Source organism: Talpa occidentalis, unplaced genomic scaffold (genome assembly GCF_014898055.3).
Source record: "Talpa occidentalis isolate TD23 unplaced genomic scaffold, MPIMG_talOcc4v2.1 talOcc4.4, whole genome shotgun sequence".
Taxonomy (NCBI): Eukaryota; Metazoa; Chordata; class Mammalia; order Eulipotyphla; family Talpidae; genus Talpa; species Talpa occidentalis.
In genome coordinates this window covers 108924057-108938849 of record NW_023604295.1, presented here as the reverse complement: position 1 = coordinate 108938849, position 14793 = coordinate 108924057, and the positions used below count along the sequence as shown (strand labels likewise).

At 39.5% G+C, this 14793-nt stretch overlaps 2 protein-coding genes across 4 annotated transcripts in view; one reads left to right on the top strand and one right to left on the bottom strand.

Annotated features, from left to right (window-relative positions):
* The window catches only part of WRN (WRN RecQ like helicase), an 87335-nt gene extending 83201 nt beyond the window's left edge, over window positions 1-4134 (bottom strand). The window contains exon 1 of one of the 2 annotated variants that reach the window (XM_037526014.2): window positions 3934-4134. The gene's annotated coding sequence lies outside the window, so the exon portion shown is untranslated. The remainder of the gene's footprint in view (window positions 1-3933) is intronic. The other variant, XM_054700845.1, reaches the window with a different exon arrangement.
* Window positions 4135-4542: 408 nt separating this feature from the next.
* Window positions 4543-14793, top strand: part of PURG (purine rich element binding protein G) — a 29073-nt gene continuing 18822 nt past the window's right edge. Inside the window, exons 1-2 of one of the 2 annotated variants that reach the window (XM_037526013.1) lie at window positions 4543-4829; window positions 5120-5989. In XM_037526013.1, coding sequence (XP_037381910.1) covers window positions 5126-5989 — 864 coding nt within the window. In that variant the 5' untranslated portion in view covers window positions 4543-4829; window positions 5120-5125. Of the gene's footprint in view, window positions 4830-5119; window positions 7050-14793 lie in introns of those variants that run through there. The other variant, XM_037526012.1, reaches the window with a different exon arrangement.

Below are 14793 nucleotides of genomic sequence, written 5' to 3'. Positions count from 1 at the left end.
AATTAAGACTGACTGATAGGCTATAAATCAGAGGTTCCACGGTTTTCATCAATTTGCTAGAATGACTCACAGAATTCAATAAACAAAACTACTCACAAGATCACATATTACACAGAAAATTATTTAAGAACAGCCAGACAGAAGAGATGTACAAGGCAAGGTTGGGGAAAAGGCCTGTAGCTCTCATGTCCTGTCTAAAAGCACCCTAAATCTTCACATGTTCAACTAGGAAGATCTCCAAAGTCCACTCTGCATGGGCTTTAATAGAGGCTTCATTACTTAGGCTTAGATGATTAACTCATTGGCCATTGAAGACTGAACTCAACCTCCAGCTCTTCTCCCCTTCCAGAGGTCACAGACAGCACTGGAAGTTGCAATCCTCTACTTACAAGGTAGGTTCCCCTGACCTCTGCCCTTAGTTGCTTCCAAAAGCCACTTCATGAACATAATAAGACATACATCACCATTCTCAACACTTAGGAAATTCCAAGTCATCTGAGAGCTAAGAGCTAGGAACTAGGACTAAGACCAAATAAATATGAGAAAAATTTGTTTCTACAAATCAAATATCATAGGTACCAGTTCATTTAGTAGGGAAAGTAGAGGCTCTTCATTGGTACAATTCTTTCCCTACTATCTCACTCAGTTCTAACTTACTAGCCTTATAGGCTGCTCTCTGAACTCTCCAACAAGGCTCCCTTAGAGGTTTTGCACTCTCTTTTCCCCACAAGATAGCCAAAAGACTGGCTACTTTCAGCTCTTTACTCAAATTACCTTCTCAGGGAAGCCTTCCCTGACCACCTATTGTAAAATGACCTTCGTCCATCCACTTTTCATCCTTTTTTTTTGTTATTCTCTACCGGACTTTTACCTTCTGATACCTATTATGACTTAATTTGGTGCCTATCTGTCTCCAAAATATAAGATCCAAAAAAGCAAGTATTTGTATGGTTTGTTCATTATTGGTACCCTTAGTGCTCAATAAATAATTGTTGAATTAATACAGAAAAACATCAAAATCTAGACTGCTGAACAACCCTAACCTCCACTGCCAAAATATTAACATACCAACTATACAAAGTTTGAAGTACTCTGACTTAAAGACTGCTAAATTAGGGCCCTGGGGGTTTTACTACCCTCTTCAACAGGGAGTAATATTTTAACTTCTGCATAGCAAAAGAAACTATCATTAAAATGGAAGGACAAGCTACTGAACAGGAGAAAAATACTTGCACACCATACACCCAAAAAAGTACTAATAGGGCCTCCCCGGTGGTGCAGCAGTTGAGCACTGGGTTGTGAAGCTGCCCGCAGCCTCTGCAGCGCCGGTTCGATCCCTGGCCACCGGGTGAGGGTCCCAAATGACGTGCAGACCTCTCCTGCCGCCTGCTGCTCCCCTCAGCAGTATACTTCGTAAGTTGCCTGCTCTGCTCTCCGCTCTGACTCTGGTGAATTCTCTCACCCTCCCACACTTCTGACTGTACCCAGTGCTTGTATAAATAAATAAATAAATCTTTAAAAAAAAAAAGTACTAATATCCAAAATATTCAAAGAACTCATACAAGAAAAAGCAATCCAATCAAAGAGCTAAACAGACACTGTTCCAAAGACATACAAATGGCCAACAGGCACGTGACAAACTACTCATTACTCTTGATCAGAAAAATGCAAACCACCAGCACAGTGAGATATGGCCTCACATCAATGGAAAAGGACCATTATCAAAAAGATCAGAAGCAACAAGTGTTGGTGAGGGTGTGGAGTAACAAGTGTTGGTGAGGGTGTGGAGTAAAAATGCACTGTTGGGGGCCTCCCTGGTGGCGCAGGGGGTTGAGCACCACACTGTGAAGCTGTCCGCAGCCTCTGCAACACGGGTTCGATCCCCTCCAGTCGGTGAGAACCCCACATGGCGCAGCAGACCTCTCCTGTCTCACCCACTGCTCCCCTCAGCAGTGTGTTTCGTCAGTCTGCCTGTTCTGTTCCCCACTCTGTCTCTGGTGAATCCTCTCACCCTCCTGCGCATCTGGCCTGTACCCCGGTTCTTGTATAAATAAATAAATCTTAAAAAAAAAAAATGCACTGTTGGTTGTGAGTGTAAACTGTTCCTGGAAGATAATATGGAGGTTACTCAAAACATTAAAAATGCAGGGCCGCCCCGGTGGCACAGAGGTAGAGTGCTGGGCAGCCTCTGCAGCGCCAGTTTGATCCCCGGCCACCGGGTGAGGGTCCCACATGGCGTGCAGACCTCTCCTACAGCGCCCACTGCTCCCCTCAGCAGTGTACTTCGTCAGTCTGCCTGTTCTGCTCCACGCTCTGGCTCTGGTGAATTCTCACCCTCCCGCGCTTCTGACTGTACCCAGTGCTTGTATAAATAAATAAATAAATCTTTAAAAAAAAATTAAAAATGCATCTACCCTAGATCCAGCAATTCCACACCTAGGTATTTACCTAAAAAACACTGAAACTCTAATTCTAAGGGACAAATTCACTTATACATTCTTGCAACACTATTTGTGATAGCCAAAAGACAAAAAGAACCCAAGCACTGATGAGTAAACAATGTGGTGTTTATAAACCATGGACTAGTACTCAGCTACAAAAAAAAAAATGGGGCAGGGGAAGAAAGAAAGAAAATGCCATTTGGAACATGGATGGGATTGGAAGGGATTATGCTAAGTGAACTAAGTCAGAAAGAGAAAGAAAAATGTTTGATCACATGGAATACAACATAAAGAAACAGACAAAAGCAAAACTAGAACTATTACTGCAGAACTGAGGCTACTAGAAGTGTAGGAGGGTGGAGAAGAAAAGGGTAGGAGGCCCAAAGGACCTTTGGTGCTTTGGTGGTAGGCCTGTGTGATACATACATACGCAGGTGCGAAACTATACCCCTAAAACATATACAATGCTGCAAACCAAACTTAATAAAAATAATTTGATTTTTAAAAAAGGAGTATTTTTTAAAACAAAATTCACAGGCAACTATAAATCAGAGACATTCTGCAGAGGAGGGGGAGGGCGAAGGATCAAAACAGGGGAGGGAAGAGCACAAGGGACTATGGTGATGGTGCACAGGTGAATAGGTCGTGGGAATTTACAGGGACTACACCTGAGAGAAGAAAGAATACGTTGTACAAAAAAGAATGATGAAAAAAATACTTGGGGCCTCCCCGGTGGCGCAGTGGTTGAGCACTGGGTTGCGAAGCTGCCCGTGGCCTCTACGGCGCCGGTTCGATCCCCGGCTGCTCCCCGGCCACCAGAGGAGGGTCCCACATGGCGCGCAGACCTCTCCTGCCGCCCGCTGCTCCCCTCAGCAGTGTACTTCGGTCCTTCTGCCTGCTCTGCTCCCCGCTCTGGCTCTGGTGAATTCTCTCACCCTCCCGTGCTTCTGACTGTACCCAGTACATGTATAAACAAACAAAGAAAACCAAAAAGAAAAAAATACATAAAAAGTTTTCTAAAAAGGAGTATTTTTACATAGTTAAACCTATTCAGAAACAACGCAGACTCAGGGGAAAAAACTGAGGCTCTGAACTCAAAAATTCAACATAATATGCTAAATTATACGTAACAGGCTAGCTCCCCTCAACTTCGTTGTGCAAAAATGCAGTGGCTGTATTTCTCTAGTAGTAAAGGCAGAATCCTAAGGGCACACACTTTGAGCAACCAGTCCCACGAAGCTGGAGGCTGGCGGAGCTGAGCAGCACACTTAGTGTCTGATAGCAGCTCAAAGAAGGCCTGCCTGCGGTTGGGGATCCTTTTCTGGGGTGCTCGGGAGGTGCAGAGCGTAAGGAAGATGTCCGTTTGCAAGGACTACCCTACACACAGTCCAGAGGCTGGCCTGGCAGGACAGAGCAGCTCTGAGTCGGGGAAGGCTAGAATCATACTGCTGGGTCTGAAGCTGGCGGGAAGAAGGTGAGGAAGACACATTACCCGAGCAGAACCAGTTCAACGGTCCCCTCCTTGAGATGGAGGCCTCGTGGAGCGCCACAACAGGAAGGCCGCCGACCCAGGCATCCAGGCTGTAAACCAATTCCAGACCCTTGGTTCCCGCGCAGCAGAGAGCACGCGGGAGCGTCAGAGCGCACGTACTACCCAGCGGCTCCGCGAGACCCACCCTCCCCACGCTTCCCTTCCACTTCGGCCCCCTCGGCCCCTCCCCCGCCGTCACGCGTCCGGCGCACGCTCGGCGCAGGGTAGTAGCGCTCCCCGCACACCCCGGCTGGCTACGCGATGAGCATGCGCAGGAACCCCCGCTGCCGCAGAGCATCCCGGGAAGTGTAGTCTCTGTGAGGATAGCCGCGGGCCGTCGGAATTCCTCCATCCCTCAGAACCTGGACAAGTCAGGACACTTGCCGCCCCGGCCCTTACTCCCATCCGCACACCTGTCCCGTCACCTCGCGCCCGCGCTCGCGCCCCACCCCCACGCGCTGGGCTTCGGTTAGGACGCGACCTGAGGGAAAGCGCGAGACTCGCTCTTCCCCTCAACCGACTGCTCCGGAGGAGGCGGGGTCCACCGCCCGACCCCCGCCCCCCACCACCCTCCCCGCCCCTCCCCCTCCCGCCCCTCCCCTCCCCGGCGGGTGTCGGGCCGGAGCCCGAGCTGAGGCTGCGGCCCCCGCTGCGGCCGCAGGAGGGGCGGCGGCGGCGGCGCTGGGCGCCGCAGGCGATGCCCCTGCCCGCCTGCTCCGGCGGGGGGCGGCGCGAGCGGCGGCGGCGGCGGCGGGGGAGCAGGCGGGGGGCGGCGGCTGCGGCGGCTGCAGCGGAGGGGCCGAGAGCTGGCGGCGGCGGCGGTCGTGAAGGGCAGCGGCGGCGATGGCGGTGCTGATGTGAGTGTCTGCTGCGGGGGCCCGGGGCTGCGAGCCCGAGCCCGAGGCCGGCGGGCGCGGGAGGCCGGGGCGGCGGAGGGACGCCGCGTGCGCGGTGCGGAGCCGAGAAGCGCCCGCCGCGCCGACCCGGCGGCCGCGCGAGCCCGGCGCTGCGGCTGCCCGCGCCCTGCGAGAGCCGCGGGGTTGGGGGTCCCGGGCGGAGGTGGGGGCCGCGCAGGCCGAGGGGCGTCTGCGATTGTTCTCGGCGCCCCTCCCCCACCCCACTCCATGTGTCTGTTTGTCACTTGCAGCTGAAGATGGAAAGAGCCAGGCGAAGGGGAGGCGGCGCTGGCCGCGGCCGCGGAGGCAAGAATGTGGGGGGCGCTGGCCTGAGCAAGAGTAGACTGTACCCCCAGGCCCAGCACTCACACTACCCCCACTACGCGGCTTCAGCCACCCCGAATCAGTCTGGGGGCGCGGCCGAAATCCAGGAGCTGGCCTCCAAAAGAGTGGACATCCAAAAAAAGAGGTTTTACCTAGACGTGAAACAAAGCTCCCGGGGCCGGTTCCTCAAGATCGCCGAAGTCTGGATAGGGAGAGGCCGGCAGGACAATATCAGGAAGAGCAAGCTGACCCTCTCCCTGTCGGTGGCAGCGGAGCTGAAGGACTGTCTAGGGGACTTCATCGAGCACTACGCCCACCTGGGCCTGAAAGGCCACCGGCCAGAGCATGGCCACAGCAAAGAGCAAGGCTCCCGGAGGAGACAGAAGCACTCGGCACCTTCCCCACCCGTGTCCGTGGGGTCCGAAGAGCATCCTCATAGTGTCCTCAAAACAGACTACATAGAGAGGGACAATAGAAAATACTATCTAGATCTAAAGGAAAATCAGCGGGGTCGCTTCCTAAGAATTAGACAAACCATGATGCGTGGGACTGGCATGATAGGTTATTTTGGCCACAGTTTGGGCCAAGAACAGACTATTGTCCTCCCAGCCCAAGGAATGATTGAGTTTCGTGATGCCTTGGTGCAGCTAATTGAAGACTATGGCGAAGGAGACATAGAAGAACGAAGAGTTGGAGACGATGACCCAGTTGAACTCCCAGAGGGGACTTCTTTCAGAGTGGACAATAAAAGGTTCTACTTTGATGTGGGCTCTAATAAATATGGAATTTTCCTGAAGGTAAGTGAGGTGAGACCACCTTACCGTAATACTATTACTGTTCCGTTCAAAGCTTGGACAAGGTTTGGGGAAAATTTTATCAAGTATGAAGAGGAGATGAGGAAAATTTGCAACAGCCATAAAGAAAAGAGAATGGATGGCAGAAGGGCCAGTGGTGAAGAACAAGAATGCCTCGACTAGAGTGAAATTGAACTCCATCAGGCAAAATTTAAAATCATAAATTGGCTAAAAGTGTACTGATCCACAATTATTTGAAGTTTTTCCTCTTTTTTGGCCCTTTGTTATTAGTAATACCTCTAGTAGTTTATACTTCAAGGAGTCTGATTCTCATGTTATGTTATACATATGACATTATAATTCTTTTGGGAATTCCAACCTTCCCAGAGCTAAATAGTTTAGCTGCTTCAGCTGCTCCAGACTATTGAAGTATGCAAATCAGCACAAAAAGTGACATTCTGACCTTCTAAAACCCATAACTAAGATTTACATTGCACTAAGACAAAATCTTGAAAAAAAGATACCTACACTTAATATGGAAGTGTGAATTTCTATTTTAACAAGTTCCAGAAAAAAAGTATTCCATTCCTACTTCATTAAAAGCTTCTAAGCTTGCCTGTAGGACAGTTACCACAGAAACAGAAATTGACCTTAAGTATATTATAAACAGTTATTTATAAAAGTACAAGTGGAAATATATTAATTGAATAACTGAATATTAAACAGTTCTATTAGAGAATAAAATTTTAGAGTTACTGTAGTAGTCTATAATTTCAAATTTTGTGGTAACCCTACAGTTTATATGTAGTTGCCATATCAAAGCCATGGGAGAGTTTAATTAACTCTATGGTAGTTCTAAACCCATCTTCACTTCTGTTTATCATACCATATATTTTTATTGACTTCCCAAAGTTTCAGGAATTGTACTTTTATGTCACTGTTGAGTGGGAGGCTTCATCCTATGGCTTTGCTATGGAAATCTTGGTGTTTTAGCTTTTGATGCTAATTTGAAGATTGTGAGAGATTTTTTTCCTAAAATATATCATGGACTCAAGGTGTTATATTTTATGCTTCTTTAACACTATTTCAGAAGGGTTGGTGCACCAGTTAACTGATATAAAAATACATCTGTAATAATATATTTCAGTAGCACTTTTGCAATTGCTACCCTTAAAACCGTGTAAACACTTCCAATATAAAGCTGACTTTTACAAGTGTTTTAATTCCAGAAAAAAAAACTTTTTTTCTAAAAATCATTTAGAATGTAAATTTAAGCCTGGGAAAAATATTATTTGAAGATTAGTGATAGACATATTTGAAAGGAAAATTCAGGCATTTTCCAAGGTGCTCTTTGTGAAACTTAAAGTTTACTTTACATAAGACTGACCCATTTACTTGTATTAAAAATTTCTTTCCAGGAAGTGCCATACCAATTTTTCAAAACCTAAGCAGTTTTTTAAACAAGTGGATATAGTGTATATGTGTACCAACCCACCTTGTGTTAACTGACTGAAATTTTATCTGTTGAGCTACATTTTATTGTGAATGAAATTAATGTCTTTTATCTTGACTTTATTCACCTCCCACATAAGTCCATGTAATCATAATTAAGAGCCAGGCACTGATTTCAACCCCCAAATATAGCTCTCAGTGATGAGAGCTGGCTGCATGGGTTGAGATCAGAATGTAGCTCTTCTTTTATATGCTATAAGTAAATCAAATTATTTCACATTTTTTTCCTTCAGAGGTTTGTCCCCAAATACATTTGAGTAAGATCACTAAGAAAACTATAATAAGAAATAAGAAAATTAATTTCGCCAGATGATGTTGCTTAAAAGCAAGTGATCAGTAACCCAGACTTCTATGCTGCTGTTGGTTTACAGATTGCATTTCAAGTTTCCTCAAGTAGTATGAAGGAATCTCATTAGTTTATTATAACTGTGGGCCATCTGGATCACTATGGAACAACTGAAGGTTAGAAGATAATGTTAGTACTAGAATTAATAGCACATGGTGGGTGTAGAGACTCTAAAAGTAGCAAGGATCTTTATACAGTCCTAACTGTAAAATAACTATGTAGGCTTGATAAAAAGTAGTTTTTGGTATATGAAGGAGTGGTGTGCACTTGAATTACTGTACTACTGATTGTTATTGCTGCCCATCATAGTGCCTATTAATAATAATCATCCTGTCAGATTTTGGCAAACTGGAGCTGTGAATAGTTCAGCATTTAAGTGTTCCTATCACTATTGCTACAACTATATAATCTCTCTTAAAACTTTCCCTTCTAAAATATTTATATCCATTAAGTCTAAAAGATTCTGTTTTGGTTTTTAGTCTGATAAGATTTGAGTATGTGTGTCTATATATACACATATGTGTGTGTATGTTATATGTATAAATACACATACAATGTTATGTCAGACTCAAAGACAAATCTTTAATTCACTGTATATAAATACTAGTAGTTTGATTTGCATTATTTAAGTAAAGAAGTAAGCAGCCAACTTCCCTACCTTGTATATATACTTCAAAGTTTTTACCATCTCAAAGCTGCAGATTGGGTAGATGAATATATACTGGCAATTGAATAATTTATAGTCATAATGCCTTCTACCAGTTCTTTTGTTTCATTTTTTAACATTTCATGTATGCATTGAAAAAATGAAATGATGCTCTGATTTTTTTTTTTTTTTTTTTTTGCTTAAAATTTTCATTCACTAGCCATAATCAAGTAAGATCCAGTTCAGAACTCTGGTATTAGAACATGTATTGCCATGTATCTTATAAAATAAGCTACTATTCTTATCTGTGCAATATACATTTTATTTATTGTTATTTGTAATGTAAATGGAGTTGCAAGTGTACACGGTATTCTTCAAAATAATAGGATCCCTGCCTTGAAGACCTTAAAGTCTTAAGGCAACTGGTTGTTAGAAGTTAAAAATGATCATTGACGTTAGTAACCAAAATACTGCTAGTTCACTGTATAATTCTAAAATACTGATGATGTTTGCACATAATAATTCAAGCATAATGTGGTACAGACTCAAAACTGTAATAATATAAGCTAATAGTATGAAATTTGGAAACGGGTTCCTCATAATAGTTGGCAGTATGCTCCTAGCAATTGAAAAGCAGCATTAATCTGTTGCTTATATGCAAAAGATGCAATGTATTATAAAAGTATTAAAGTTCTGCCACATTTTATAATTTTCCTTGTTAAAGCCCCAAACTGCCATGTCCCTTAAACTTGAGTCAAACACAAGCTTATTTGCACTAAAGAGCATGGCCAAAAAATAAATGACAGGGTGGAAAAGCTAGTTGGAACCTCTTGAAATAATTGGTTCTAATGGGAGAATTTCACATTTGTCTATTTGAAAGCTATATGGTCCAGGCAGACAATCTGTCAGTTCACTAATTTAATAATGCACTTTACCTTTTGTATATAGAAGATGTACATTTATGCCACTTGACAGGTGGGATGTGTGTTAGTAATTACGTAGTTAGACCCTGTAGGGTGATCTCTTGCATGCATGTTCATGTTGGAACTGCTGTAGTAACAAGTTTCCATTAAATCAATGTAATGGAGAAGGGTAGAAGAGGCTTTTGAAGCAAATTCCAATACATTTAACAAAGAATTTTAAAATAGAGTTCATATTCGTATTCTTAAGGACTAGAATCAGTTTTTAAAAAACCTAAATCTAGCCCAGATTAGTATTACAGTTGAGACTATATCTAGTTGAGATTGCCATATTGCCCTGAAAGTTAATTTTGGTAATTCGTGCAGACAAAAGTTTTTTTTTTTTTTAATGATTGTTTCAAATTGTTGATGTGTGTTTAACAAATGGAAAGACAGTACATGATACTGTATTAGAATTAAAACTATGGTCCATTGATATGGCGTCACTAAGAAAAATATCTGGACTAATGCAAAAAGAGAAATTTGCATTTCAAATTAAGAAAATGCAAGGAACCTAAGAACAATTGCTGAAATCAATATGATATTTCAAAATTTGCAGAAAAGCTGGGTTTCACCAACCAAAAAGGGTATGGGGGGAGGGGAGTTAGTATATCCTTCCATCCTAAAAATTTCCTAAGATGTACATTTGAAAACTAGTAATTGTTGCTTAATAGTAGGTTGTATGTTCTTTATTAAGAAACACTGTGTACTAATAATTCATCAAGAGTATGCTATATTTACTGCATTCATTTTATATCTATGGATAAGATACATAATATGTAGTCATCCTATCTTAATATAATCATGTATTTATATTGTAATTTCGAAAATATTTTCAGTAAAATAAACATTTATCTGAGCTGCACAATTCGAAGAGGAAAAATTGCAATACACCCTCAGACATTTATTTTTAATAAGCAGCTACCTTTGAAAACTGATGTATGTATTATCATTCCTTTAGATTTTGTTTTTGGATTTATTTTAATGTTTAAGTGAAGAAGAGGACTTAATTTGAATTTTAAGCAATTTCCTGAAAATAATTTTTTCATCAGTGTGAGATTTTTTTTCCTGCTCATTTCCAAGTGTCTTTCATTGAAACTATTTATAAACTCCTGTTCCTATTTTATGTAAGGGCTTTACTTAGTCACCACGTAGTTTGAAGTCTGTCTTTACCAAAACACGAGCCATCTTTGGCAGGATAAAATCTGAAGTATACCACAAAGAGAGGTTAAAATGGATCCTATACCAACATAATAATTCAAATGTAATATTTATCATTGTCAAATAGGATTCTTGAAATCTTCCTGAAGTTTCCTTAAAGATTTATTGAATTTCACAAAGTAATGGTGGCTAATGACTGGCCCATCAGAGGAAGAGAATAAGGACTTTAGCATGCTGTTGAGACAATCCATGGTCCACACTGCTGTAGCAATGAGGTATAGGGGAAGTATATTTTCCCCAATTTAATATCAAGTGTTTAGATTACAGTTACTCTGTCAGAAAGTAAACACAAGATTTATATAGGTGGATTTTAGAAAAACAAAAAGTGTCAGTTTATTGTTAGTATATTTTATTGTATAACATAAAAATAGGTCTTGTTAATTTGACATGAATTTTTAAATAATTTAAATTTATTGTAGTGGGTTCTTAATATTTTTGAATAGGAAAAACATACAGTACAAAATTTAAATGCTACAGTTGGGTAGACAGTACAAAGTATCAATGTTTCCAATTTCTTGTATATCCTAGAGTTAATTCTGCATATACAAGCATATGTATATGTACATAAATTCTTTTTAAACATACAAATGAAAACACACACTGTCTCACCTAGTATTAATTTTGTCTATCATTTCAATTAATTTCCCTTCTACTTAGATACTATACTTGATCTAGTTAATACAGCATTTAATTTATATTATTACACCAATGGGACTATCAAGGAAATTTGAATGAATCCCATTGATTAAAATATGTACATATTCATTTTTAAATGTTGAAATATTTTCCCTTCCCTATCTTAACCATCTTGCCTTCTTCTAATCTTCCCCTTTCTCTCCCCTCAAGAAAAGTGGTGTTCTTTTTCCTGACATAATAACAATTAAGGAGTGACAGGATATTAAGTTATTTAACCAAATGTTATTTTAGATTAATTATGTTCTTTATAAAACCATATTTAAAAGCTTTAACAAATTATCTTTTACTCAGTTTTTACTAATTCTACAACTGTTATTTTCATCCAAATACCTTTCCATTATAAGAGCAAATAGAACCATAGTAAAAGGTTATGACTGTTGAAATCTTCTGTTTTATTGACATGAGCTTTTATCTTTATGATGAAAAAAGTGTAAGGTTATTTATTAATAATTTATTTAGCACCTTAAAGACTAATTAAAGAGATAACACTCTAACACTAGTCTTGATTGTTTAAAGCATGATTCCCCATTGAAAGATCCAGAATCTGTAAGATGTTCCTGAGATTAAAAGATGCTGTAAAATGTTCCTGAGATTAAAAGATTAAAAGATGATGATTTGGAACAGATTAAAAATTTTGAGATACAAGGTTACAACTACAACTGAAATATCTCCATTATCTGCTGGAAGAATATAAAAAAGCAAATATAATAGTTTAAAAATGAAATTAGCATACTTACTATTACTGAAAATGTAAACTGAGCTGCTTAAAATCATAATCCTCTTTTCATTCACATCATGGGTACATTTAAGATCACTTTTCTAATGACCACCAAGAAAAAAAATCATTAACTGAGAAATAAATGTCTCATACTTGAATCCTGAAGGGTACTATCTAGTTACAAATTAAAGCAACCAAAGTACAATATGTGAAACTTAAAAATACCTTTAAAAATATGTGGGTTGAGGAAGAAATTTTTTTAATGGATTGCTATCTAAATTTTTCAAAAAAGTTAACAGACTTAAAAGATTAAAATACTGGTTTAAAGTTTAACATCTCCATAATTTGGTAGCATGATTTTCTGTTCGTAAATTAAGAGAGAAATTGTTTGAAGATACTATCTTCTTAAACATGTATTTTGAAAGCATAAAGCAGTTTTTTTAATTTTAATGATGAATAGCTCATTATGCTTTGTAGCATTTATAACATTGGTGAAGATCTCCAGATATTTTCTAGTTTACTCTTTAAGTGGTTTATAATACTGTTCCTTACTTAAAGAGAGGGTCAAAAAGTAGATAAATTCATCTTAAGAAATGAGTTTTGCTTAATTTTAGGCTAAAAGAGTATTTCCCATTTTTCACCAAGGAGTTTCCCTTGATTCTTTCCAGTAAATTATGTTTTCTATACTTTATCTTCTTTCAAGTATCCCTTGTGAAACTTGCTTATTCTTGAGGCGAGTGGCATCCAGGAGTAAATAAATATTTACAATGAATTAGTGCTATTACAGTGAAGTTAGTTTGTGATATAAATATGAAAAAAAAACTCATCTAAGTGGAATATAGTTTCTATTTAATGTTATTCATTTATTTCTAAGATTAAATAGTAGTTGTCAGTCTTCTCATTTTACTCTTGTACTTAGTATTATTTCTATTCAAAGTTCTCCTTGTTCCCACAAAATAATAGGGAGAGAGGAAAGGAAAGGCAATCCCATAATATTTAAAAGTTGGAGTTGTTCAAAGTGTAAGATTGGGGGTAAGGGTCAAGGCTTTTCTTGAAAATAATGAAAATAATGGTATATCTGTTTTATTTGATCTGATTAAAAACAAATTCTTTTATCTGAGATTCTTATATTCAAAATATTTACTGTTTTATTTTTCTTAGCGAAAACAACTCTGTAGGTAATACTCTTTAAGGTTTTATTATTTGTTGTAGATTTGATGAGGCTGTGTAGATGTACCAAATATAAAAGAAGAATAGAGAAGAAAAATGTAGTGGCTGGTTATTTTGCTTCCCTATAACTAAAGAAATCAATCTGATGCAAATGTGAAAATTTAATCATTTTCAGAACTAAATCCCTATTTATTTAAGCTTTAAAAGAGCATTTAAGAAAAAATAATAAGATTTAAGTCTGCCAATGGTATAACTGACCCTGAGCAAATCATTTAGCTTCTGTTGGATGCCTGCCTTACATGAAAAATGAACAAAATTGTGATAGAAGATAAGATTCCCACTTACATTAAGCTTTCAAATTTTTTTATCAATGGAGTATGAAAGAAAATAGTTGGAGAATACCAGAATTGGAAAGTGTAAGGGATTGTTAAAGATAACTACATTTAGCAACCTCTATTGCTGCCCAAAAGAATATGCAGAAGTGTCAATTTTATAGTGTGTATGTATCTGTAGCCACATGGAATAGAATTTTGTTCCTAGTCCTTTTTAGGACCAAATTGTTGTATACTAACTACATAACTCTCCTATGCTTTAATTTTTAAGAAATATTTTTATTAGCTATATAGGTCTCATTTTTTTGGAAGTACCAGCTCTTGTTTCTAAACATTTGCCAGTCATTTTTTACATTATGCATTGCAAAAGAATTTTAAAATTAACTCCCTGAAATGTCATTGTTCCTCAACCATACAAATACATTATTAAATAATACCCACTGCAACTATCATTGCAGTGGTCCCTAAAAAGCATTTTGACCCCTATTTCCTTGCTCCTATTGGAACATCCTGTATTACAAATAATGACAAAGAAAATTAGGATTGACCCTGAACTGTGGTATATGCAAAGATAAAATATCATGAGTTTGTTTGTTTTAGTTTTGAGGAATTGCAGTGGTTGGTGATTAGAAGGAAACAGAGGCAGCACACAAGATTTTTGTCCTCAAGGCTTTTGTTGAGGCACCTAATCCTCCACTATACAGTGGGGCCACCACTGCCAGTAGAGAGGATTAAGAAGTCACAACTTTCTCCCCAGGCTTCTTTTTGGAGCCTATTTATCAAAGACCATGTATTTTGAAGTACATATGCACATGTGTAAAATACAAATACAAAATGTTGACTTAAAAAAATAATCTACACATAAAACTCCATTGCAGAATATTCAGTGAAAAGAATCTTTGCCCTAATGGTTCACAATAGCAGTGTGGTTGGTCTCTTCAACAAGCTCTAGGGTGAATTGGCTGTTGAGGAAATTTTTTACTCTCCTCAAAATAGCCAGTAAGGATATAAAAAAATAGGTTTGGCAGTTCTTTGCCTTTGCCATTTTATAGAAAATTTTTTCAGCTTCCCATTTCAAATTTTCCAAGCAGCTTTACTGAAAGACTATACCTAAGTGCCAAAACTACCCAGTAAAATACAACAGAATAAGATAATGACTTAGGAAGAAGGATATGCATACGGTACCTAGATTCAAAGCATTCCTTAT